This window comes from Sphaerodactylus townsendi, linkage group LG02 (assembly GCF_021028975.2).
Source record: "Sphaerodactylus townsendi isolate TG3544 linkage group LG02, MPM_Stown_v2.3, whole genome shotgun sequence".
Taxonomy (NCBI): domain Eukaryota; kingdom Metazoa; phylum Chordata; class Lepidosauria; order Squamata; family Sphaerodactylidae; genus Sphaerodactylus; species Sphaerodactylus townsendi.
Window position 1 is genome coordinate 9,894,387 of NC_059426.1, and position 25,380 is coordinate 9,919,766.

Consider the following 25,380-nt stretch of genomic DNA (forward strand, 5'->3'; position numbering starts at 1 on the left):
AGAGCACGGCCACACAGCCCGGAAAGAAGAAGAAGAGTTTGGATTTCCTTTCCCTCCCCCCCTCACAACAAACACCCTGTGAGGTAGGCGGGGCTGAGAGAGCTCTGAAGAACTGTGACTAGCCCAAGGTCACCCAGCTGGCGTGTGTAGGAGTGTGCAGGCTAATCTGAATTCCCCAGATAAGCCTCCACAGCTCAGGCGGCAGAGTGGAGAATCAAACCCGGTTCATTGGCCCCTGCTCCACGACAAAAAATTCTGTCTTACCACAGACGAATCTTGCCATCTTTGTGGCCGCTGGCTATGCAGTCTTCTTTCGGGTGGCAGGCCACGCACGTGAAGAAGTTGTTGGCTCCTTTGCTGCATTTTGCACTCAGAGGGAAGCTTCAGAGAGAGAGAAATAAGGCTTTCGTTAGGTCAGTTGCCTGGGAAAGATCTGCAGAAGATCTCTAAGAACGCCAATTGAAGCCCCAGACAGGAATCTCACCTCAAGAGGGTGAAATGTAATTGACAACAGCAAGAAGCTTGATAAACTGTTGTTATATACGATTACAGCCCCCAGGCTGTTATATGCTCAAATGTGGAAAGATTGGAGAATACCTTCATCAGAAGACTGGAAATTTAAACTAACATTTTTCAGAAACAAGTAAACTATAATCTTTGATAAGAAATCAAAGTTGGGAATCGTACGCGGAAACCTGGCAGCCTTTCATATCTCATCTTAAAGCAAGCCATCCATATTACTTCTCTCAGGCTTTGTGGTGTAGGCAGCATGTAAACAGATTAGATGGGAAATATTTCTGATTAACCTAAACAGTTAAGTTAAACAGGATTGTAGTATCTGTTGCTCCTTTCCTTAGTAATTCAGAGATAACTCTTTCTAATAAGCTTGATAGATTGGCAAAGAGAACCTAAATCCTATCTAAAGTTTTAAGTTAAACAAATGGGAGTTTTGCGTTTGGGCAAAGAGAAGAAGAGGAGTTTGGATTTATATCCTCCCCTTTCTCTCCTGTAGGAGACTCAAAGGGGCTTACAATCTCCCTCCTCACAACAAACACCCTGTGAGGTAGGTGGGGCTGAGAGAGCTCCGAGAAGCTGTGACTAACCCAAGGTCACCCAGCTGGCTAGTGTGGGAATGCATAGGCTAATCTGAATTCCCCAGATAAGCCTCCACAGCTTAGGCGGCAGAGCGGGGAATCAAACCCGGTTCCTCTAGATTAGAATGCACCTGCTCTTAACCACTACACCACTGCTGGGACGGAAGTCTATCAGCCCAATCTATTGCGGTCAGGCGAGTGGGGACGGAGAGGCTTCCGTGCCGCTCCAAAGGGCTTTTCAGCAGCGTGGAAAGCCAAAAAAGTAAAAACAAAAGACTCACCTAACCACTGCCCCTCGCCAGGACGAACGCTGCAGAAAGCGTGGCATATCTCTGAGGCTGGGCCAGTTGGCACAATGGGGCTAGCTGGGCGGTGGAAGCCGACTATGTTGGCTCCGCCTCCAGGAACGCCCTTGCCATGCAACCACAGTTCGAGGCAGCGCAGGAGCACCAATGAAGAGCTGGGCTCTGCGGCGGGGCACCTCAGGGCCCTGCAGCTGGGTGCTGGCAGATTTGCTCCTCTGTGGGGAGGAGTGTCCCAGGGAGGGCAAATCTGCTGGCATAAGCCTGCACCACCTCCAACAGGGGAATTCCTCCTTGCCCCGGCTTGCACTGCCAGTCAATTGTGCCGGTGTATGTAAGTGATGTTTGTATGTTTGTTAATTTGTATGGATTTAAACAGGAAATTAAGACTTTAATTATAAAGGTCATGAACAAGAAAAAAAGAAGTGCAAAACAGGAAAAAATACAGCAAGGAGATTTAATGAAATGAGACTTATACAAACAAACATCTGTATTGGGATGCTGTGTGGTTTCCGGGCTGTATGGCCGTGTTCTAGCAGCATTCTCTCCTGACGCTTTGCCTGCATCTGTGGCTGGCATCTTCAGAGGATCTGTGGCATCTTCAGAGGATTCAGATCCTCTGAAGATGCCAGCCACAGATGCAGGCGAAACGTCAGGAGAGAGAGAATGCTGCTAGAACACGGCCATACAGCCCGGAAACCACACAGCACCCCAGTGATTCCGGCCGTGAAAGCCTTCGACTAAACATCTGTATTGTTGAAGGCTTTCACGGCTGGATTCAACTGATTGTGGTGGGTTTTCCGGCCTGTGTGGCAGTGGTCTGGTGGATCTTGTTCCGAACGTTTCGCCTGCATCTGTGGCTGGCATCTTCAGAGGTGTATCACAGAGGGAAGTCTGTTACACAATGTGTCCAATGAGAAGGGATATGGCAATATATACCCCACTAAACATTCCCTTCTCACTAGAAACAGTGTGTAACAGACTTCTCTCTGTGATACACCTCTGAAGATGACAGGTGCAGGCGAAACGTTCGGAACAAGATCTACCAGACCACAGCCACACAGCCTGGAAAACCCACAACCACCAACCAAACATCTGTCACACAACTTCCTGTCAGGAGTTTGCAGTTCATGATTATGTTGTAGACCAGTGGCTCTCAACCTTCCTAATGCCGCAACCCTTTAATACAGTTCCTCATGTTGTGGTGACCCCCAACCCTAACATTTATCCATTTTACAGATGGAGAACACTGATGCAGAGAGTCTTTGGCGACCCCTGTGAAAGGGTCGTTCGACCCCCAGGTTGAGAAGAAGAAGAAGAGTTTGGATTTATATCCCCCCTTTCTCTCCTGTAGGAGACTCAAAGGGGCTGACAATCTCCTTGCCCTTCCCCCCTCACAACAAACACCCTGTGAGGTGGGTGGGGCTGAGAGCTCCGAGAACCTGTGACTAGCCCAAGGTCACCCAGCTGGCGTGTGTGGGAATGCACAGGCTAATCTGAATTCCCCAGATAAGCCTCCACAGCTCAGGCGGTAGAGCGGAGAATCAAACCTGGTTCCTCCAGATTAGATACATGAGCTCTTAACCACTGCGCCACTGCTGCTCCAGGTAGCTCCTATGCCACGGTTGTAGACGATAAATCAGAAATTAGTGGAGGCTGCTAACATTTCTATTAAAAGCCAGACAATTCCTGACAGCCACAATACCCAGGCAAGAGTGCTCCCAAGTTCCACAATGTGGCCAGTTGGCGCCATCTTTCCTTACCTATGGATTCTTTTCCTCTTGAAAAAATAAACGAACAGGTGAAGGCCCCAGACTGATGCCACGTATTCCCCCTGTCAGAGTCAAAGAAGTTTAAGGTTTAGTATTTTGCCACAGTTTGAGAAAGCGTCTTTCCAAAAACAGGCTGGGACAATAAAGATGGACACGGAATTGCTTGGCAAAACAAGAGAACAGTGCCCCAGGCAATAGCGCATGTTACATGTCACATGTATTATTTACACTGATTGTTTTGTGCATTTTGAAACTCTCATCAGTAGTAAACCTAGAAGAATGCATTTGTAGTGCAGGGGCTCCAAAACCAATGGCCCACACACATAATTTCTGGGGTCACCAGATATCGCCAATCCCCACACAGACCATAACGTGAGTTCAATAGAAAGGTGCATTTTGCATACAAGGAGGCGAGGGAAGAAAGGGAATCCCAGCTGTTTAAAAAGCACAAGTTCAAACCCTTTTGGTCACACAGAACTAGCCATATTGGTGTTGTACTACGCAAGCTGGAATTCTGAATTCCCAATAGGGTTCTAGATTCCTTTGTTTTTTCCTCTTTTTTGCTCTTGCTGGCCTCACAGTGACTCCTGCAGAGCTTTACTCTGTGGAACTAAGAGAAGCATCATGAACGGTTTTACCCTCTCTTCACAAATAAAAAAAAAAAATCCATGAGGCAAACATATAAGTAGTAGCAGGAGAAGAGTTTGGATTTACACCCCGCCTTTCTCTCCTGTAAGGAGTCTCAAGGCGGCTTACAAACTCGTTTCCCTTCCTCTCCCTACAACAGACACCTTGTGAGGTAAATGGGGCCGAGAGAGTTCTGAGAAAACTGTGACTGGCTCAAGGTCACCCAACAGGCTTCATGTGGAGAAGCAGGGGGGAAATCCAATTCCAACACAAAGATATATTCCGCTAATACACAAGCCTCAATATAAAGTGCATAGTGTGCTTATTTTACTAATGAGATTCCTAAACATCCACTTATCACTATACCTAATGGACTACCACTATATACTATTGCCTAATTCTAACACATAACAAATACCTGTTGCCAAACATGTAATCATACAACTGTTACTCATAACATACAATCAATTATCCAAGAACCATTAAGGATGTGGAGGTTGGGGGTGTCAGCCCTTCCAGTTTTTATAGTCCAATTATTTAAGTTTAGTCCTCTTCTTGAGCGTCAGCTTGAGCTGTGGAGGCTTATCTGGGGAATTCAGATTAGCCTGTGCACTCCCACACACGCCAGCTGGGTGACCTTGGGCTAGTCACAGTTCTTCTGAGCTCTCTCAGCCTTATCCACCTCACAGGGTGTTTGTTGTGAGGAGGGAAGGGCAAGGAGATTGTAAGCCCCTTTGAGTCTCCTACAGGAGAGAAAGGGGGGGGGGATATAAATCCAAACTCCTCTTCTTCTTGGACTATGAAAAAAATTCAATTGTCCTTAACAGAATAGCAATGAGGCACAAATAGGCTTCTCTTTTCTCTCTGTCTGAGAATCTAAAACGGGCTAAGCGTGTATTCCACGTTTTTCAAAAGAATCTTCTTCAGGAGAAGCTCCAGTTGAAGTAGGTAGTCAATCATTTGATAAGGGTATCGTAAGCAGTCAAGCCACCTTCCCCCCTTGACCTGAAACTCAGATTCAAATAGAAATACGAACTATCTCAGCCTGCAGTCAAGTGAAACAGCACAGGAGAAGTTCACATTTTTGGTGAGGTGTTAATGTATGGGATATTTGTAACAGCACAGTTGAAGAGTTGTCACACGCTGAGTTGTGGCAGAAACTTGTTAAGTATAACTCAGGAAAATCGTAAGATTTGTTGCAGTGTACGTGTTGTGAAATATGTTTTTGAGAATCTATTACATTTTTACTTCGCCCTTCCTCTGAGGGGCTCAGGGTGACATGCATCGTTTTTCCCGCCTTAATTTTACACTCAGAACCACGCTGTGCGGTAGCTCTGGTTTACAAGAACGTGAATGAAGTGAGATCACCAATGCTTCTTATATTGAATTGTGCGACCCCCTTTCATGCCTCCCCCACAACTGCCCTTCAGCCCGCCTCTTGAAGATTGCCTGAGACAACACTACATGTGAAAGGGATCTGAGACTGAACATGAGTCAGCAGTGTGATGCGGCAGCCAAGAAAGCCAATGCAATCCTGGGCTGTATCAATAGGAGTATAGTGTCTAGATCAAAAGATGTAATTGTACCTATTTATTCTGCATTGGTTAGACTTCACCTGGAATATTGTGTACAATCCTGGGCACCGCAATTCAAGAAGGATACTGACAAACTGGAACGGGTCCAGAGGAGGGCAACTAAAATGGTCAAAGGTCTGGAATCCATGGAGAGACTTAGGGAGCTGGGTATGTTTAGTGTGGTGAAGAGAAGGGTAAGAGGTGACATGATAGCCATGTTTAGATATTTGAAGGGATGTCATGTTGGTGAGGGAGCTAGCTTGTTTTCTGCTGCTCCAGAGTCTAGGACCAGGAGTAATGGGTTCAAGGTGAAGGAAAAGAGATTCCACCTAAACATCAGGAAAACAGTAAGGGCTATTTGACGGTGGAACGCACTACCTCGGAGGGTGGTGGAGCCTCCTTCTTTGGAGGTTTTTAAACGGAGGCTGGATGGCCATCTTTGCTTTGATTATGGGTTCCTGCATGGCAGGGGGTTGGACTGGATGGCCCTTGGGGTCTCTTCCAACTCTATCATTCTATGATTCTAATACTTTTGCCAATTCCACTTCCTGGATGTAGCGATCATGGTGCTTGCTTGCTAAGGATCCTCTAAACATCAGAACATCGCTTTTTGGGATGTGATATATCTGCAAAGATTTCTTCTGGGAACGCGACCCATTTACGGCCATTGGGGACCCAACCTGCTACCTATGTAATATTATTCTAGTGCGTGAAAATATGGAAGGTGACCGTACTTCTCTTCCGAAGGCAGTGCACTTGGGTGACTGGCTGACCCCCTCCAAAATCACTTCCCACTCGTTGGCATTTATTTCTTGACCGGGTGCCTTCGGCAATTTCACCGAAACCAGCTGAAACGATCCTGGGGAAAGAAAGATTTCTTGTTAACAAGGTGTTGTGCATTTCACCCGCATAAATATTATACACGCAGAGACAGCAGACAATGGTTGTATCCTAAAAACAGAAAAGCGCCCCCTCTCTCCCCACCTGACCCCCACCAGTTGTCATTTAGAACTGGGGTCTCTGTTATGAGGTAAATGTCAGGACCACATCTTTTCACTGTAGTGTGCCAAAGATGGCCCCTTCTTGCATTTTGCTAGTGGTGTCAAATTTCAGATTTCCGGGTGGGGTAGGAGAAACAAAACTTTTTTGAATACATATCTAACGTACAGACTGCCGCAGTGGTTAAGAAGGCCCAGCAAAGACTGTACTATCTGAGACTTTTAAGGAAACAACAACTGAATGGAAAACTCCTGGTGTCCTTTTACCGCTGTGCTATAGAGAGTGTCTTAACCTACTGCATCTGTGTATGGTTCTCCAGTTGCACAGTGGCAGATAGGAAGGCGCTCCAAAGGGTGATCACTACTGCTCAGAGGATTATCAGCTGTCCTCTCTCCTCCTTGGAAGAACTCTATAATTCCTGAAGCCTAAAAAAAGCCCAAAATATTCTGAGAGACCCGTCTCATCCAGCACACTCTCTTTTTGAACTGTTACCATCCGGCAGACGATACAGGTCTATAAAAACTAGGACAAAGAGGCTTAGAGACAGCTTCTACTCTAGAGCTGTGGCTATGCTAAACTCCGCGGCTTCGTGTTGATGTGTTTGGGGCTGTGTAGGGATGGGAGGAGGAAGGGGAAAGTGAGGATGGGGTATGAGTCTGAAATGGTGTGCATCGAGGAATGCTGCTGTAAATTTCGTTGTGCGTGCACAATGACAATAAAATGCTTATGCTTATGCTTAACTGAGCTGCATGGAAATGTCTCATTTATAGATGCTTTCTTGCAATTTGGGGTGCTTTGGAGTTCACAAATGAAATAGCTCAGCGGAAGAGAAGAAGAAAAACTTGGATTTGTACCCCGCTTTTCTCTCCTGCAAGGACTCGAGTCGGATTATAAACTCCTTTCCCTTCCTCTCCCTACCACAGACACCTTGTGAGGTAGGCAGGGCTGAGAGAGTGCTGAGAGAACTGTGACTGGCCCAAGGTCACCCAGCAGGCTTCACGTGGAGGAGGGGGGGAAACAAGTCCGGTTCACCAGAGAAGAGTCCACCGCTAATGGGGAGGAATGGGGAATCAAACCCAGTTCTCCAGATTAGAGCCCACCACTCTTTAACCAATATACCACGCTGGCTCTCAGCCTCTGCCTGGCATGCAGAAGATCCCAGGTTCAATTCCCGACATCTGCAGTTAAAAAAACCAGGCAGTAGCTGATGTAAAAGAAGAAGAGTTTGGATTTATATCCCCCCTTTCTCTCCTGCAGGAGACTCGAAGGGGCTGACAATCTCCTTGCCTTTCCCCCCTCACAACAAACACCCTGTGTGGTAGGTGGGGCTGAGAGAGCTCCGAGAAGCTGTGACTAGCCCAAGGTCACCCAGCTGGCGTGTGTGGGAGTATACAGGCTAATCTGAATTCCCCAGATAAGCCTCCACAGCTCAAGCGGCAGAGTGGGGAATCAAACCCAGTTCCTCCAGATTAGAATGCACCTGCTCTTAACCACTGCGTCACTGCTGCTCCAGGTAGCTTGATACCCTGGAGAGCCTCCGTCTGACTGAGTAGACCGCACCTTCCCTGACGAACCAATTGTCTGATTCAATATATGTCCATATATATATATAAACTATAGCGAACCAACGCCCTTAAAAGTACAATTTCATGAGGCAAATCAGTGACGCTTCAGCAAATTTAAAAGCATTCATACTAACTCAAAGGTGCATTGACCTATGGAACCCCCTTAAGGAGCAGCAGTGGCGGAGGGGGTTAAGAGCTCATGTATCTAATCTGGAGGAACAGGGTTTGATTCCCCGCTCTGCCGCCTGAGCTGTGGAGGCTTATCTGGGGAATTCAGATTAGCCTGTGCACTCCCACACACGCCAGCTGGGTGACCTTGGGCTAGTCACAGCTTCTCAGAGCTCTCTCAGCCCCACCCACCTCACAGGGTGTTTGTTGTGAGGGGGGAAGGGCAAGGAGATTGTCAGCCCCTTTGAGTCTCCTGCAGGAGAGAAAGGGGGGATATAAATCCAAACTCTTCTCTTCTTCTTCTAAAGGGAAAAAGATATAGAAACCATTCCCTGTTCATTTTGTTACAACATGTAAGATCCATAACAGCACAAAACAGAAGAAACTAAGCCATACCCAGTCTTTCGTCATTGTCCTTTGCGATAATTACAAACGCCGAACCCTCAAAACTGGCAACTGCGTAGAAGGCAAAGAGTTTGTGCCCGACCACAAATGTCTGAAAGGGAACACACGTGTTCAGCATATGTGAAGAGTCCAACTAAAACCAAGCTGTGACAAGAGAAATAAAATCACTGAAGCACATCCTATTTTGACGCATTTGCGGCCACTTCCTCCCCCTCCGAGGAGACCCACTCTGAGTATGCTTTACAGTTACCGCACAAAATCCCAGGTGGTTCCCCCCCCCCCCAAAAAAAGGACAGCTTGAAAAGCTCCTGAGAACTTGCACAGGTCCAGTCAAGCCGCTAAGTTCTGCCCAAGAGTTTACAAAGTTCAGTCTACTACCTACGCCCCAAACAGCAAGAGCCAGCCATATAAATTGTTCATTTTAGAGGCTCCTGTTATTAGCCCGAAAGGGGTTGGATGACTGAGACCATGGAAGTCCCACAGACGCCTGCTTAAGAACATAAGAACAAGCCAGCTGGATCAGACCAGAGTCCATCTAGTCCAGCACCCTGCTACTCGCAGTGACCCAGCAGGTGCCTTTGAGAGCTCACGTGCAGGATGTGAAAGCAATGGCCTTCTGCGGCTGTTGCTCCCGAGCACCTGGTCTGTTAAGGCATTTGCAATCTCAGATCAAAGAGGATCAAGATTGGTAGCCATAAATCGACTTCTCCTCCATAAATCTGTCCAAGCCCTTTTTAAAGCTATCCAGGTTAGTGACCATCACCACCTCCTGTGGCAGCATCTTCCAAACACCAATCACACGTTGTGTGAAGAAGTGTTTCCTTTTATTAGTCCTTATTCTTCCCCCCAGCATTTTCAATGGATGCCCCCTGGTTCTAGTATTGTGAGAAAGAGAAAAATGTCTCTCTGTCAACATTTTCTACCCCACGCATAATTTTATAGACTTCAATCATATCCCCCCTCAGACGTCTCCTCTCCAAACTAAAGAGTCCCAAATGCTGCAGCCTCTCCTCGTAAGGAAGGTGCTCCTATCCCTCAATCATCTTCGTTGCCCTTCTCTGCTTCTCTGCTTGCATGAACCCGTTGCCTCCTGTCCTGCATTGTTGCCGTTTAATAACTATTTTCCCCCTCCTTTTCCTCTCTTCTCCTTTCCAAGTGTTAGCATTTAAATGCACACAGCCAACGACGATGGGGGGGGGGGGAGAGGGGAGTTTTGCTGAAGCTGACGGAGTTAAATAAACTGGCCAGCCCTGTTCTCTGAGCACGCTGTTTGCGGACGGGTCACGAGTGAGGATGTCAAGGTAGAAAGAATGAGCCCATCAGCTACACCCATTTTCGCCCCCGCCCCCCTGGAGGGGGCTCGTTTGCTGCCCGGAGAGGTTGCCCCAGGAAGGCTGAGTTTAGCTGGCGGCTTTAATGGCCGCTTTGCAAGGTAGGTTGCGTTTGGGGTGTGGGCAACGAGCAGAGGCTGCATTCTGCTCACAGCAGAGCAAGAGCGGCAGCAGGAAGAGAACCGCCCATGGCCGAGGCCCGCTGCTTCCGGCCACGCACAAAATGGCAAAGCGCCCAGGACGGCGCTGCCTTAGGAAACAACGAAGAGGCAGCTCCCTGCTGGCCCTAGAAACCAATTGCAGGGGCAGGCGGGGGACGGGGTGGAAAGTGGCCGGCCGGCACTACTTCAGCTCCCAGCAGAACGAAGACGGAAGGGCACGTTCTGGCCTTTTCGCTGGGAGGAGAAAAAGTACCTTTGAAAGTACGCAGAAGCATAAAAATCCCAGCTGAATAATAAGAGACTTCCTTCCAACTCCTTCCGCCCTTTCCAAGCTCCCTCCAACCCTCCCCACCCCAAACACCAAGGGACTATTTTTAGCAGCGGAAGCACTCTTCTCTCTTCTGCCGACGCACGACTGACCGCACTTAGATCTTTCTATAGGGCAGAGTATAATTATTGGGTTTGCTTCTTGAGTTGTTAAGACTATTCATTTTGGGCTCTTCTGGAACCTTCTGATCTGGTGCCCTTCTCTAAGTGGAACGCGTTAACACGTACTTATGCCAGAGTGGACTCTGTTCCCCTTGCAATTCCTTAAGCTCAGGGGTCTTCAAACTATGGCCCCCCAGATGTTCATGAACTACAATTGTCATCAGCCCTGCCACTTAGCCATGCTGGCAGGGGCTGATGGGAATTGTAGTCCATGAACATCTGGAGGGCCATAGTTTGAAGACCCCTGCTTTAGCTAAAAAATGATGGCACATGGAGTCACAATTGTATTAATCTGACCAATTTCACATGCTAGATTAACATTATGAGTCAGTCTAGAATGAAAAATTGGGGAGAAGATATATTTCCTTTTTCTCATTTTATTGCTTGCTGAATTTTGAGCTTCCCTGCTTTTCTGGTGCTTTTGGACCCACCCTCCCCCCGCACACAAATGAATAATTTAAAAAAGCTCAAACTGCAATGGAAAGGGCTCATGCACAGTACTCACTCTACCTTCTGTGCCTATAATGAGCACAGTCAATACTATCTCTGCAGCTGACATGGGCAATAGGAGATTTTACCCACAGAGCACTAAAGATCAAAGAAGTCCCCTATGCAAGCGCTGGATCATTAGAAGAAGAAGAGTTGGATTTATATCCCCCCTTTCCTAAAGGGGAATCCAAACGCTTTTCCCTTCCCCCCTCACAACACACATCCTTTGAGGTAGGTGGGGCTAAGAGAGCTCAGAAGAAGTGTGGTCACTCAGCTGGCGTGTGTGGGAGTGCACAACCTAATCTGAATTCCCCAGATGAGCCTCCACAGCTCAAGCAGCAGAGCGGGGAATCAAACCCGGTTCCTCCAGATTAGAGTGCACCTGCTCTTAACCACAACCCCACGGCTGCTCCCTGACTCACTGGGTGAGGATGTTATGGACTACAATTCCCATCAGCCCCTGCCAGCATGGCCAATTGTAGGGGCTGATGGGAATTGTAGTCCATAACATCTGGAGTGCCAAAGAAGAAGAAGAAGAGTTTGGATTTATATCCCCCCTTTCTCTCCTGCAGGAGACTCAAAGGGGCTGACAATCTCCTTGCCCTTCCCCCCTCACAACAAACACCCTGTGAGGTGGGTGGGGCTGAGAGAGCTCCGAGAAGCTGTGACTAGCCCAAGGTCACCCAGCTGGCGTGTGTAGGAGTGTGCAGGCTAATCTGAATTCCCCAGATAAGCCTCCACAACTCAAGCGGCAGAGCTGGGAATCAAACCCGGTTCCTCCAGATCAGAGTGCAGAGTGCACCTGCTCTTAGCCACTGCGCCACTGCTGCTCCAAAGGTTCGCCATCACTGGACTAGGCAGACTCCATTTACCGGGTGGCTTGCTATTGCCTTCCCCAGTTCTCTGCACTTTACCCCCAGCAAGCTGGGCACTCATTTTACTGACCTTGGAAGGAAGGAGGGCTGAGTCAACTTTGAGTCGGCTCCCTGAACTCAGGTTATGAGCAGAACTTTTGACTGCAGCCCTGCAGCTTACCCCTGTGCTCCACGGTGCTTCCTTATTTCATGCCATGCCCCGTTCACTTCTTGCAAACAAAGCGTTTCCTTGCAAACTGAAAGTTCTGGATCATGACAACTCTTTTCACACACAGAGCAACCAGGAGGCCGAGCCTTTATTTACTCGGGCACAGCTTTTTCACTCGTGAGCTAACCTTAATAAGAATTCCATCCAGAAAATCCCAAAGCTTAATGGTGCCGTCTAAAGACCAGGAGTAGAGCTGAAAGAGAAGAATTTTTTAAAAAGTTTATTTTGCGATTCAGAAAGCATTTGGACCCCCGTTATTGTGTAACTGCTGTTGTACCTGTGGAAGCTAGTAATGAACATGTTTTCTACAGCCGTGATAACAAAACAATCCATTTATTGTAATACCGTAGGCCAGTGGTGGCGAACCTTTGGAACTCCAGATGTTATGGACCTCCATCATCGCATCACAGAAGGCTAAGCTTTGCTGTTTTGTCGCACTCTCTTCTACTCCCTGTTCCCCCCCCCCCTTCATTACATATACTGTTTTTTACCGCTGACAAAATGTTGGGTTTGAAAGACTTCGGTGTGAATGAACCTGTGCGGTGTAGATCAAACTGTGGACAATTGTACTGATGGCGAACCTTTGGCACTCCAGATGTTATGGACGACAATTCCCATCAGCCCCTGCCAGCATGGCCAATTGGCCATGCTGGCAGGGGCTGATAAGGCCAATTGTAATCCACTAGCATCTAATAGATATAAAACCACTCCACTACGGCATGTAGACTGAATGGGATGTCTCCCAACAATAAAATAAAAAAAATAAGACGAGAACTGTACTAAATGTCATACTATTAAACAAAATGTATATGCTATACACTAGCCTAGGAGTTGTCCCTCCATGTTGGATATGTACTAAATTCTATTCATAGTATTTATAGAAAAGACGTACTTGTACAGGCATTTTTATACTGAAAAAGCCATTTGGATTATTTTTTTGTTGGAAATATATTTGATTTGAGGCATAAACCCAATTTTTGTCATATAGGTAAAACGATATTTATATTAAGTCCAATTACTACATATGAAGTAGACACAACTGCAGTGCTCATAAGCTGATCAGTTTATCTTTTAACATATGCTTTTTGTTCCATAGTATTAACATTTGGTACCATTCTCTTCCTGTTGCTTACTTTATACCTTGTACCAACCCGCAATTTTGTGTTTCACTCATATATAGTCGCCCAACGATAAGGCAACCTAGAAGGATTTAATACAGTTTAACAGTTTATTACAAGTAAGTGGGAAAAATACATTCCCAATGATTTCAACGAGTCCTGTCATAGAGATGCTTTTTTGGTAGTCACTCAAGACCCAGAAATGCTGCTAGAAGTGGGGTTGGCCATTGGTCGCCCACAACAGTGTTCCACAATAGATCAGAGAAGATACAACTCTCAGACTTTAGAAGAAGAAGAGTTTGGATTTATATCCCCCCTTTCTCTCCTGCAGGAGACTCAAAGGGGCTTACAATCTCCTTGCCCTTCCCCCCTCACAACAAACACCCTGTGAGGTGGGTGGGGCTGAGAGAGCTCCGAGAAGCTGTGATTAGCCCAAGGTCACCCAGCTGGCATGTGTGGGAGTGCACAGGCTAATCTGAATTCCCCAGATAAGCCTCCACAGCTCAGATGGCAGAGCTGGGAATCAAACCCGGTTCCACCAGATTAGATACACGAGCTCTTAACCTTCTACGCCACTGCTGCCCCCTTTACAGTTTTCATTTCTGTCACAAATGAACAGGAGGCAGCTTCCCCACCCAGGAATCCGAAGATACTTGCGGAAAAGTCTGCATGAATTAAAGATCATCACCAGGACTTTGAAAAGAGCCTGAAAACTTGTAATAATCCAGCATGACAGAGTACGAATAGAGGCAATGTTTGCACTGGGATTATACTTGGAAGTACTCATTTAATTTAGATTTAAGCACAATGCATAGCTAGTGTGCAGCTATTCGCTATCCCTGCCTTTCAGAGTTGCGCAGATTAACAAAAGGTGGACTCTAACCTAAAGAATCGGGTTTGATTCCCCACTTCTACACATGAATGACAAACTCTTATCTGGTGAACTGGATTTGTTTCCCCATTCCTCCACAAGAAGCCTGCTGGGTGACCTTGGGCCAGTCCCAGTTCTCTCAGAACTCTCTTGCCCCCTCCTTCCTCACAAGGTGTCTGCTGTGGGGAGAGGAATGGAAAGCAGTTTGTATGCCGCCTTGAGTCTCCTTACAGAAAAGAAAGGTGGGATATAAATCCAAACTTTTCTTCTTCTTTCTCTATGTTCTGGCCCAGGGATGAAGAAGAAGAGTTTGGATTTATATCCCCCCTTTCTCTCCTGTAAAGAGACTCAAAGGGGCTTACAATCTCCTTGCCCTTCCCCTCACACAACAAACACCCAGTGAGGTGGGTGGGGCTGAGAGAGCTCCGAAAAGCTGTGACTAGCCCAAGGTTACCCAGCTGGCGTGTGTGGGAGTGCACAGGCTAATCTCTATTCCCCAGATAAGCCTCCACAGCTCAGGCGGCAGAGCGGGGAATCAAACCCGGTTCCTCCAGATTAGAATGCACCTGCTCTTAACCACTATGCCAGTGCTGCTCCTGAAGATAATAGAGCTGTGGTGGCAAATCTATGGCACTCCAGATGTTCATGGACTACAATTCCCATCAGCCCCTGCCAGCATGGCCAATTGACCATGCTGGCAGGGGCTGATGGGAATTACAGTTCATGAACATCTGGAGTGCCATAGGTTCGCCACCACTGTAATAGAGGCTCTCCTGATGGTAACACCAAAAGAGCTCATTTGGTGGGTAACCAAAGACAGAGCCTTTCTAGTGCCAGCTCCACAGTAATGTAACAACCTCCCCATGGGGCTGCACCTGGCCCTCTCATGTTCGATCTTAACAAAGACTGTTTTCTGAGGACTGCATTTCCTTCAAGCAGTTTACAAGTTGCGATTTTAAAATTTGGTTCGGCTTTTCCCCCCCCATTTTTAAAAAATATACTTTGTTAATATTGAAAGAAGTTTTGAGCTCTGTATGGAAGAAAGGCGTAAACATTTTAAATGCATAAATATATAGATAAGTCAAATACTCATAGGTCCTTTCCAAGTCTGTACTACTGAAACTGAGACTAATAGCTCCAATTTATAAAAATTGTCACCAACCTGGAGATGATTTTGGGGATTCAGCTGGACTCCGGTCACAAGGTTGCTGTGACCTTGCAAGACGTGCAGACACTCTTCCGTAGCGGTGCTGTAGACCTTTACATAGTCCCCTGAAGCACACATAAGATACCTGCAGAGCAAATGAATTAAAGGCATTAATTGTGAATTAACTAAGAAAAGCTTTAGTACTCTCTGCTGACAAACTATATGTTTATATGAACAACTAGAAAACTAGAAATAACTAGAATAACTAGAAAAATTAACTGGCAGCCCTCACATTGAAAACAATGATGGGCTCCTTGCCATCTTGCCATGCATAACTGGCTAAGAGTCCAAAGGTCTGACGACGAACCCTAAGTCAATTGGCATCCTGTGCTTCCTGCACACCCATTGGCCCACCTCCGCCTGACCCCTCTGAAATGAAGAAGAAGAGAAGAAGAGTTTGGATTTATATCCCCCCTTTCTCTCCTGCAGGAGACTCAAAGGGGCTGACAATCTCCTTTCTCTTTCCCCCTTACAATAAACACCCTGTGAGGTAGGTGGGGCTGAGAGAGCTCCGAGAAGCTGTGACTAGCCCAAGGTCACCCAGCTGGCGTGTGTGGGAGTGTACAGGCTAATCTGAATTCCCCAGAGAAGCCTCCACAGCTCAAGTGGCAGAGCTGGGAATCAAACCCGGTTCCTCCAGATTAGATGCACGAGCTCTTAACCTCCTACGCCACTGCTGCCCTGAAGCTCGGCCCAAGACTCCGTAATTCAGCCCCCGCCCCCCAGTGACAAGCCATCCTCCCGGCAGCCTGGAATCCCACCCCCTTTACAATTCCCCCACACCTACCTGCAACACCGGCACCCTGAGGTGAGTCTGCCTGGGCCTGCGGTGGAGGCCAGTGGGGAGGGGGGGACATGCTTCTGGTGGGGGAAAGGGGGCAGGGGATCCCTGACTGGACCACCCCCCTTACTAGAGCCCGTTTTATTGAACACCAAAATGGGCTTTAGTTTTATTATTCTGGCAGAAATGGCTGAACTGGATAAAAAGTACTTACCGCTGCCACTAGTGTAAATGTGCCCTGCATACTAGAGCATCAGTGTCCAATCTTTTCAGAACGGGGACCCACATTTACCCCCATGCAACAGAGCTTGGGAGCAGCAGTGGTGTAGGAGGTTAAGAGCTCGTGTATCTAATCTGGAGGAACCGGGTTTGATTCCCAGCTCTGCCGCCTGAGCTGTGGAGGCTTATCTGGGGAATTCAGATCAGCCTGTGCACTCCCACGCCAGCTGGGTGACCTTGGGCTAGTCACAGCTTCTCGGAGCTCTCTCAGCCCCACCTACCTCACAGGGTGTTTGTTGTGAAGGGGGAAGGGCAAGGAGATTGTAAGCCCCCTTGAGTCTCCTACAGGAGAGAAAGGGGGATATAAATCCTAAATCCAAACTCCTCCTCCTCTTCTTCTTCTTCTGAGTTCTTTATGCTGCTCCAGCAAGGATGGCTGAATGGCGAACTGGATTTCTAACTGAATTGTACTAATTACGTGCATGTCAACTAACCCGCACAAATGCATTGCTCCTTCCCCACTTTCTGTACGTAGCCATCCCAGCCTCAACCCCCAGGGGCTGAGACCACTGCCTCAGAGTAAAATCTAATTTAGTCATCATATAATCTGAAGGATCAAATGTATATGTTGGGGATTACGCAGATTCAGGGAGAATAGCTGCATCAGAGGCTACTAACCAGGATGACTAAAGGAATCGCTGTATGCAGAAGCAATAAACATCTGAAAACTGCTGGGGCTCCATAGTGCAGAAAAACCTTTAGTCCCTGTTTGTTAACCTTCTAGTTACTAAGCAGCAGTGGGGTAGTGGCCGCTTCCAGTAAGAACATAAGAACAAGCCAGCTGGATCAGACCAGAGTCCATCTAGTCCAGCTCTCTGCTACTCACAGTGGCCCACCAGGTGCCTTTGGGAGCTCACATGCAGGAGGTGAAAGCAATGGCCTTCAGTAACATTTCTCTATTTACATCATTTACACCCCACCTTTCTCCCCAACAAGGACTCAAATCGGAGTACAACGTTTTCTCCTCCTCCTCCTCCAATTTATCCTCCTGACAACCCTGCGAGGTAGGTTTAGTTGACAGAAAGCGACTGGCATCAAACTTCTATGGCATGAATGGAGACCCAAGCCTGCCTATCCCAGATTCCAGCCCATGCAGCACCCTTTCAGCTTTATTTTATTTATTTATTTATTTTATTTATTTCATTTTTAAACCGCCCTCCCCCGAAGGGCTCAGGGCGGTGTACATCAACATCATAACACAAATATAAAACAATCTATAACAATTTTAAATTAATAGAATTTGAACAGTTTAAAATTTACAATTTATAGATGGCGACTTATCCGTAGTCCCATTCCAGCTCAATGGAGACCAAGATGGTGCTGGGGTCAGATGGTCGTCTCCATGGCCTAAAGCCCATTAGAATAGGGTCGAGTTTTACAGGTTCTGTCGAAACTCTTGAAGGTCCCTGGCGAGGGCCCTGGTCTCCTTAGGGAGCCTGTTCTTCCGAGGTAGGGAACAGGGCAGTAAAAGTTCTGGCCCTTGTTGCTGCCAGGCTGATTTATTCTTGGCCAGGGATTGAGCAACCGCTCCTCCGATTTATAGCGGAGGGCCCCAGTAAAGGCAGTACGGGGAGATGCGCATCCCTCAGGTGATGCAGGCCCAATGTCACTAATGGCCTTGAAGGTCAAGAAGATCAGCACTTTGAAGCATTTTGGCCCGGAACTCTATGGGCAGCCAGTGTAGATGGTATAGAATCGGAGTAATCCCGTCCCAAACTAGCTGGTCCCAGAAGTAGCTTCCGCTGCCGTGATGTTGAACGAAGTTTCAGAATTTCCGGATCACTGACAGAGGCAGGCCAGCCGCGAGAGCGCGCTACAAGAATCCAGGCCTAGAGGCGCACTATTGCATGGACTACTGTGGCCAGGGACAGATAATGGGCCAATTGTTCCTCCTGTCGTGATGGTAAAAAAGCGCATTCGGGCAGTTTGAGTGACTCATTCTCTCCGGCTGAGCAATAATGTCACCGGTCCAAAGCCACGCCTAAGCTCTTAACAGTCGAGGTTAGATGCGATCTTCGCCGCTTAGCTACCGCAAGCAAAAGTCCATCGGTCTCTCCCCTCGCCCCAACCACAGGACCTCCGCCTTTGCAGTGGCTTCATTTCAACTGACTTTGCTCTCAACCACCCAGCTACTGCTTCTAAACAGCACTGGAGAGCTCCAGGGGCCGTAGACGGGCTGCCCCTCCATCGTGAACACGAAGCTGGGCGTCATCGGCGCATTCTCGATAGCACCGCATTCGAAACTCCTGACTAAACCGCTATGGGCGCATGTAGATATTAAAAAGCATCGGGGAGAGGATCGCCTTCTGCGGCACTCCACATTCAATGGGGCAGTTTCTGGAGTTCTCACCCCCCGATGTCACCTAAAATCCTCGTTCTCGGAGAAACGAGGCCAGCCAATCCAAGGCTGACCCAAGAGACCCCGCTATCGAAGGAAGGCGAGACCAGGTGGTCAGAGATCTACCACGTCGAACGCCGCAGTGAGATTCCAACAAACATCTAGCAGCATCGACTAATCTCCATTCCTCTGTCCAAGTGAAGCCGGAGTTAGTCCACGAACGTTAAAAGCACCGCCTCGGTCCCATGGCTGCGCCACAGAAACCGGACTGGAAGGGGATCCAACACGCAGGCTTCATCCAGAAATCTCTGGAGCTGCTCCGCCATCACGCTCAATGCATCTGCCCAGGCATGGTAGATTGTAGTAAAACCGGGCTGCACCGGCCGGATCCTCAGGACCAAACAAACGTCTTTTCTGCGAGCGGGCGGACCACTGCCTCTTTAAGCCGAACCCGGAAAGCTCCCTGCCCAAGAGAGCCGCTGGATGAATATCCAACAGGTGGTCTCCGAAGCTAACCTCCCTGCCGGCTTTCTTCACCAGCCAGGAAGGGCACGGGTCAAAAGAACATGTGGAATCGCATGTAGCCGCTTTCAGTGTTCTGTCATCATCTTGAGCGGGTCAAGTCGGTCGAAGCGGTCCAGACGAGGACTCCGTGACGGGCTAAGGGCCTCTAGTTCACTCTTATTGTATCAACTGTCGCAGGTGGTGGTTTGGCAAAGAGCCAACACTTTGCCGTGAAGCAGCTCTCGCGAAATGTCCCACAGCTGACAGCCAACTTCTCTAATTTGAGAACCTATGCGCTGAATCGTCTAACACCGGATCGTAATTCTAAACAATTGTGCTTGACACGAGCCAGCTTCTGCCGTAGTGGAAGCAAAAAATACCCTCTTTGCAGCCTTCACGGCACCCTCATAGGATTTCATAAACGTCCGACAATGAAAGTACCATGTCTCCTCGCCAAGGGTCCGCCGCCAATACGTCACTTCCAGTCAGCTCCCAGTTCCCGCTTTATCTGTCGCAGCTCCTCAGTATACCGTTGGTTTCAGTCTGGTGCGCGATATAGGGCGCTAGCGACAGCCTCAATGGCTTCAGAGAGCCTGTTATCCCAGCTCCAACACATGCACCCTGGCTCCCAGCTGTGCTACCTCCTCCTCCAGCTTCTACAGTCGCCGGTCCATTCTGGTTCCTGTAAGGCAGGACAAGACATTAGCAAGCCTTTATTGGCATAGACAACAGTACAACAACAATAATAAAAGGATTAAAAAGCATATGCAATACAGGAAATAAATGTTAGGTCGAAGGAAATCTACTAGTGTTTAGTAATTTCCAGGAGAAAGTCTGCCACTATCATAGAGAGAAGGATCAGGATTGTCCAACAAGTAGTGTAATCTAATTAAATCGCGGAGATGGGGTAAATGTAAAGGAGTAACATTCACATACTTGGTTCTGATTTCCTTGAATCTGAGACAGTGTAGTAATTGGTGGGCCAGAGATTCAACTGAGCCATCGTTACGTGGGCACAATCTTTTAGTTGTAAGGCAGGAAAACATAATGACAATAAATGCAATTAGTCGTGCAAAAGAAAAAACCCTTCCAGGCGTGCCCCAGTGCAAAAAACTTACTTAGGGTCAAGTGCAGTCAACGAGGGATGGTTTAAATCTCTTTCACACCCGCCCCTTGATTTGGGAACTGGTGCCTAGGAAACAGGAAAGGATCCAAATTGGTAAGGTGAGAGGAACAGGTGTGTTTGGCTCACATAACACTTGGCAAACACTGCGGTGTTCATCCTGTCCACTTTCAGGTTATCTTAAACTTGTACTTCCTGGAGTGGATTGAAATATATACAACTGAAAGTGTATATACAGAGTGGATTGAAATACAACTGAAAATGATGAGAAATTTGACTGCCCTTGAATTGGGACAGTATTTATAAGTAATTCAAGCCACCAATTCATCACAGGATTTTTCACGACTGGTCATGAACTTGTGATGACAGCTACCACAATGGGTGACATTATGACGCTGATAAATATCGGTGTAGATTGGCGGGATACTAAGCTGGTTTAACAAATACATGATTATGGACCCAGGAGAAGGTTGTCTTGTAATAAATTGCCGTACGAATTGGACGAAGTGGAGATATATATGTACAGTGGAGATATATGTGTTGGCGTGGAGATATATAAAGTCATGGAGATATAGTTTTCAAGCCTGATAAGCCCAATATCAACAATTTGGCATACTTTAAAAGAAACTAACAGGTAATATAAATTGCTTGAGCCAGCGCCTATGAGCTACCATGGTGGGAAAAGCAGACGTCTCACCTTCTGCAGGGCTGCTGTCATTGCTGGATTAACCACGGCACAGTTGCCCTTCATGCCTTTAACGGCGCTGATGAGCTTCCGCCGCCACGGTCGAATTCTGTCCCGGCCCCCTCTTCCTCGCGAGCCCAACAATATCATCTGGTTGAGCAGAACCTGCAGATAGAAGCAATCACCCGCAGTCAATAAAACGTCCCGCCGGTTTGGTACTGGTAATAAGAACAATTCTGACCATGCTGGCCTGGAGAATGTAAGCACTCACTACGTGGCCGCCGGTCTGCCAGTCTTGGTCGGCCTGCAGCGCATCGAATACAGCCGCTTTGCTGGTATTCTGGCGCTACAAGAGCTTTTCTGGGCACGCCGCCCCAAACCTGCACCACGCTGAAAAACTCTTTCTTCAGTGCGTTTCCACTTAGAGCCCTCGGACTTTGCTCCTCCGTCCCGACGCATTCCCAAGCCCGCTTTCAGCTTCCTACAAGACTATCGCCTCTGTAGGCGCGGCACGCTTTGGTAGGTGACAAAACCACCGTGAAGAGCAGCATATCCCCTGTCCCTGATGGTGCTAAACATTATATTAATCTTCTTGCTGCCAAGCCACCCCATGTCTTGTTCCCTCCATAGCCATCCTGAGAATAAAGGGAAAACGGAAGGGGGGCTTCAGTCAGTTAACTTGTCAGAAACTCTATTGGCCCATTTGAACCACAGTATGAACGCCCACACGCGAGGGGAGCTCCGTACACGTTGAGAAATGTACCCTCCCAATTGTAGGGTCACCAAGACGTTTGAATGTTGACTCGAGTCTCCGACGCTCTAACCCTGAATGTGGCGCAAAGGCTAATTTTTACGCATGGGGAAAAGCTATGCATAACCATGCATTTTTTTCTCCAGAGTTCAGATTCTGTTGCAATCCACGAAATGTGGACACATTCTCGGGACTCATAAAAAATTAGTCACAAATCAAAAATGTGTTTTTCCTTTCTCCTGACACCTGCTTCACAGTTTGTCTTGGCTCCTCTTGAGCAGGAACTTCTGGAGGTGCTTCAGCCAGCATGCCGCGCAATCGCCCTCTTCCACATTTATGTGAGGATCGTAGCACACAGGCGCAGGCGCGACGTGGATGACTTCCCCTGGCCCGTATCTCCCACAGTGGCACGTTCTCTCAGCAGTTCCACTAGAGTGCCAATAGCCGCAGTGGTGCCTGTAACCCCCGCAGCTATTGTTGACATGTGCCGGTTGAGAGTAATAGGACTACCTGCCAGATTGCGAGCCCGGAGGACATGGGTCATGTGGGCTACTAAGTGCCAGGCCCTTAAAGGGTAGGCAGCCGCAATCAGGGCCAAGTACTCGCTATAGCCCCTCAACCAATTATCGAATGTGTGGTCTGCTGCGGGGTACTCCTTTTTCTTCTTATCTGCCTTTCCCCCCGCCAGATCCTGTTCTCCCTCCCGTCTCAAGCATTTGAAGACATCAGTGTAATAACCATCCAGCGCTTGCTCCCTTAGCTTCCTGGGCATGTGAGACCCGGGAGGGTTCCCAGTGTCATCAGAAGCTGTACCAGTAGGTGGCGCTTCTGGACTATACAGGTGCCTACATTTTGCAAGCCAAGAGGCCAAGGAAGGCGCCCTCTCGCCCTGATACCAGTATTCCCCTGTTGCCTGCATCTCGTTGTCCTCCGATGACTCACTGGAAGTGGAGGAGCTGGGAGACTGACGAGACGAATGAGAGCGCCGCGAAGATCGCTTCCTCCTGCGGCTTTCGCGCTCCGTTGTCCCCACCGATGCGTCGACCGACGTCGATGCTTTCACAGGCAGAGAGAGCTGGAGTGCTGGGGCCGGATGGCCCGTCGCACCCCGTTCCCCTGCGAAAACTGCTGCCGATGAAGTGGATGGCACCAGGTCGTCTGCCCCGGCTGGGGCGTTAAGACTCGCCGACAACCCGCACAGGGCCTGCGATAGATGGAGGAGCGTGTCCGCCAAGCTCCTCGTTAAGCTAGTATTGGGCCCTGGCTCCGATGCTACTGGGCCCCCCGAGGTGCTGGGCTGCAGTTCAGGAGCCCAGGGTTGCTCCGTGGCCACGGGAGCACTCCCCGCAAGGTTGGTTCTGATCCCCCTCCCTATTGGGGATAATTGCAAACTCTGTGCACTTCTTGAGGCTTCCGACCACGCCGAGCCTGCCCACCACCGGGTCCGGTTCAGCCGCTCCTGGGCCTGTCTGGGCCTTCACCCTATTCAATAGCGCTCTCGCTCGGCCCGAGGGAACCCGCTCACCTCCTGGCAACTCAATGCTCTTACTTCACTTTGGAGGCATAGTAGAACGGCAGACCCGCAGCCGCGGGGCCGATGCAGGGCAGAGGAGGAAAGGTGGCAGGAATGGAAGAGGAAAGGGAGGGAGGGATGGTGGTGGTGGGATAAGATGGTAAGGTAATGACTCGGTAAAGTAATGGGGGGGGTATCTAGTTCTCCCTACTCCGCTACCCTGAACAAGAAAGTGGGCTGACTCCCCTCGCAGGGATCACAGCCCGATATCACCAAAATCCGCTCCTTCTTGGCCTTATGCTCAGAACTCAAAGACGAGGACACTACGCCGTTCCTGAGTCTCAGCAGCCAAGAAGGCCGAGCTCAGGGTGTGGTGCTCCTTTATACCTTGGCTCCTCCCACCTTTTAGGCCTGGAGCCAATAATTGCAAACCTGGTGCATGCTTGGTCCCAAGCAATGCCTTTGCAAGCAACCTCCTTTGCCTCTTTGCTCACCACAGCCGCAATGGCTGCCCCCGGTGATTCGGTTGCTTCTATTTGTTTCATATGCCGTTATTTCGTCCTGTTTTTCTTTCTCTTTTCTCTGCCTTCTCTTCCTTTTCTGTCTTCTCTCTCTCCTCCTTCTCCCTTTCTTTCCTCTGTTCTTCCTCTTCTCCTACGATGGTGGTGGTAATGGTGATGTTTGTCTCTTTTTTTCCTGCTGACTGTTTTCGCTCTCTATTTGGAGCTTAGGGAGGCCTGCTTCTTTTTCTTACGTGTGACCTGTATGAAAGGCTCTTTTGACCTTGGTTGGCTCCCTCCACTTTACTTGTGGTGGCTTTGGTTGAGTTTGCCGCCTGAGTGGTTTTCTCTTGGTCGTTTTCCCTTGATTTGGCGGTTGGCTTCTTGGCCTTATCTTTTGCTCTTTTCCTCCTCTTTCTCTCCATGGATTCCTTTGTCTTCTTTTGTTTTTCTTTTCCTCTTTTTCTTTAGTTCTCTCATATGCTCGGGGGTACTTTCTGTTGTAGTATGCCTTCGGGCACAAATAATAATCGTGCTCGTCTGTCAAAGGCCACACCACTTTCCATAGGGGCACGTTCTGTGGGTGTGTTTCTTTTTTCCGCACCTGACACACAAGGTGTTGATGCATCTGTGGTGGAAGTGGGTGTACTCTCTGCACCTGTAACAGGCTGGGGGTTCCTCTAAGTACCTCACGATCCCCTTCTCATTGCCCATTATTACAAAGTGGGGCAGGTGCCCCCTTCCTGCATTCAATAGTGGTGTTGGTGGCTGCCTTCTCCTCCTCCTCCTCCTTTGGGGTGAAGCATCATGATAGCTTTATACTCCCTGTTCCAAATATTGTACTCATCTTCCGTGGCTGCAGAAGTACCCTGCAGTTGCATTTAAACCACATGTTTATACCTTTGGGGATCTCCGTGCCTCTAAAGCTGATCGTCATGACCTTTGTGTCCCCTCAGAAGAGTGGCACGAGGTTGAAATCCTGCAAGACCGATCGCGGCTCCTTATAGTTCCACATCTGGCACTTGGCCCAAAATTGCTGATACATTCTTTCGCTGGCCATATAATTGATCTCCCTAACGGCTGGCATTATTATCTTTGGCCCATGTTGATTAAATAATGTAAGATTGTAGATTGATCTTGAAACTTAAGTTGGAGGAGTGAATGCACCTGGGATTATTAAGAATATGATTGAGAGAAATTATCTCTTACCCATTTAACCTACTGTATTTTCTGGCGTATAAGACGACCCCCAACTTTTCCAGTTAAAATATAGAGTTCGGGATATACTCGCCGTATAAGACTACCCCTCTTCCAACGCACACCAGATAAACATTTAAAAAACATCAGATTTTATTTCAATATGGTAATTTTAATTCAAATGCTTATGACATGCAGGTACTTAGCAGGAAAACTGTCACTTATAAACATAAGGCTGTTTGTCATCAAACATGTAAACATAAAACAGTGCAAGTGGATTAAACTTTTTCCTAATTCACTCTAAAGCTGAAAGGAAGGATAAGACAATAAACCCATGGGAGCTGCCATGCTGTTTGTTTTCTAAGCTGTCAACCAAACTGGAACTGATGATGATAGGAGGAAGATAACAAACAGCAGAAAGAGAGAAATTGCCGGGCAAGTCCCTGGCAAGTTA

The 25,380-nt window shown here is 48.1% G+C and overlaps 1 protein-coding gene across 2 annotated transcripts in view; it reads right to left on the reverse strand.

Annotated features, from left to right (window-relative positions):
* Positions 1–15,340, reverse strand: part of WDR75 (WD repeat domain 75) — a 48,638-nt gene extending 33,298 nt beyond the window's left edge. For both annotated transcript variants that reach the window (XM_048486856.1, XM_048486855.1), the window contains exons 1-6: positions 15,211–15,340; positions 12,187–12,252; positions 8,498–8,597; positions 6,104–6,228; positions 3,160–3,230; positions 265–381 (exon numbers count right to left, since the gene is read on the reverse strand). In XM_048486856.1, coding sequence (XP_048342813.1) covers positions 265–381; positions 3,160–3,230; positions 6,104–6,228; positions 8,498–8,597; positions 12,187–12,252; positions 15,211–15,333 — 602 coding nt within the window. In that variant the 5' untranslated portion in view covers positions 15,334–15,340. The remainder of the gene's footprint in view (positions 1–264; positions 382–3,159; positions 3,231–6,103; positions 6,229–8,497; positions 8,598–12,186; positions 12,253–15,210) is intronic.
* Between the last annotated feature and the right edge of the window lie 10,040 nt (positions 15,341–25,380).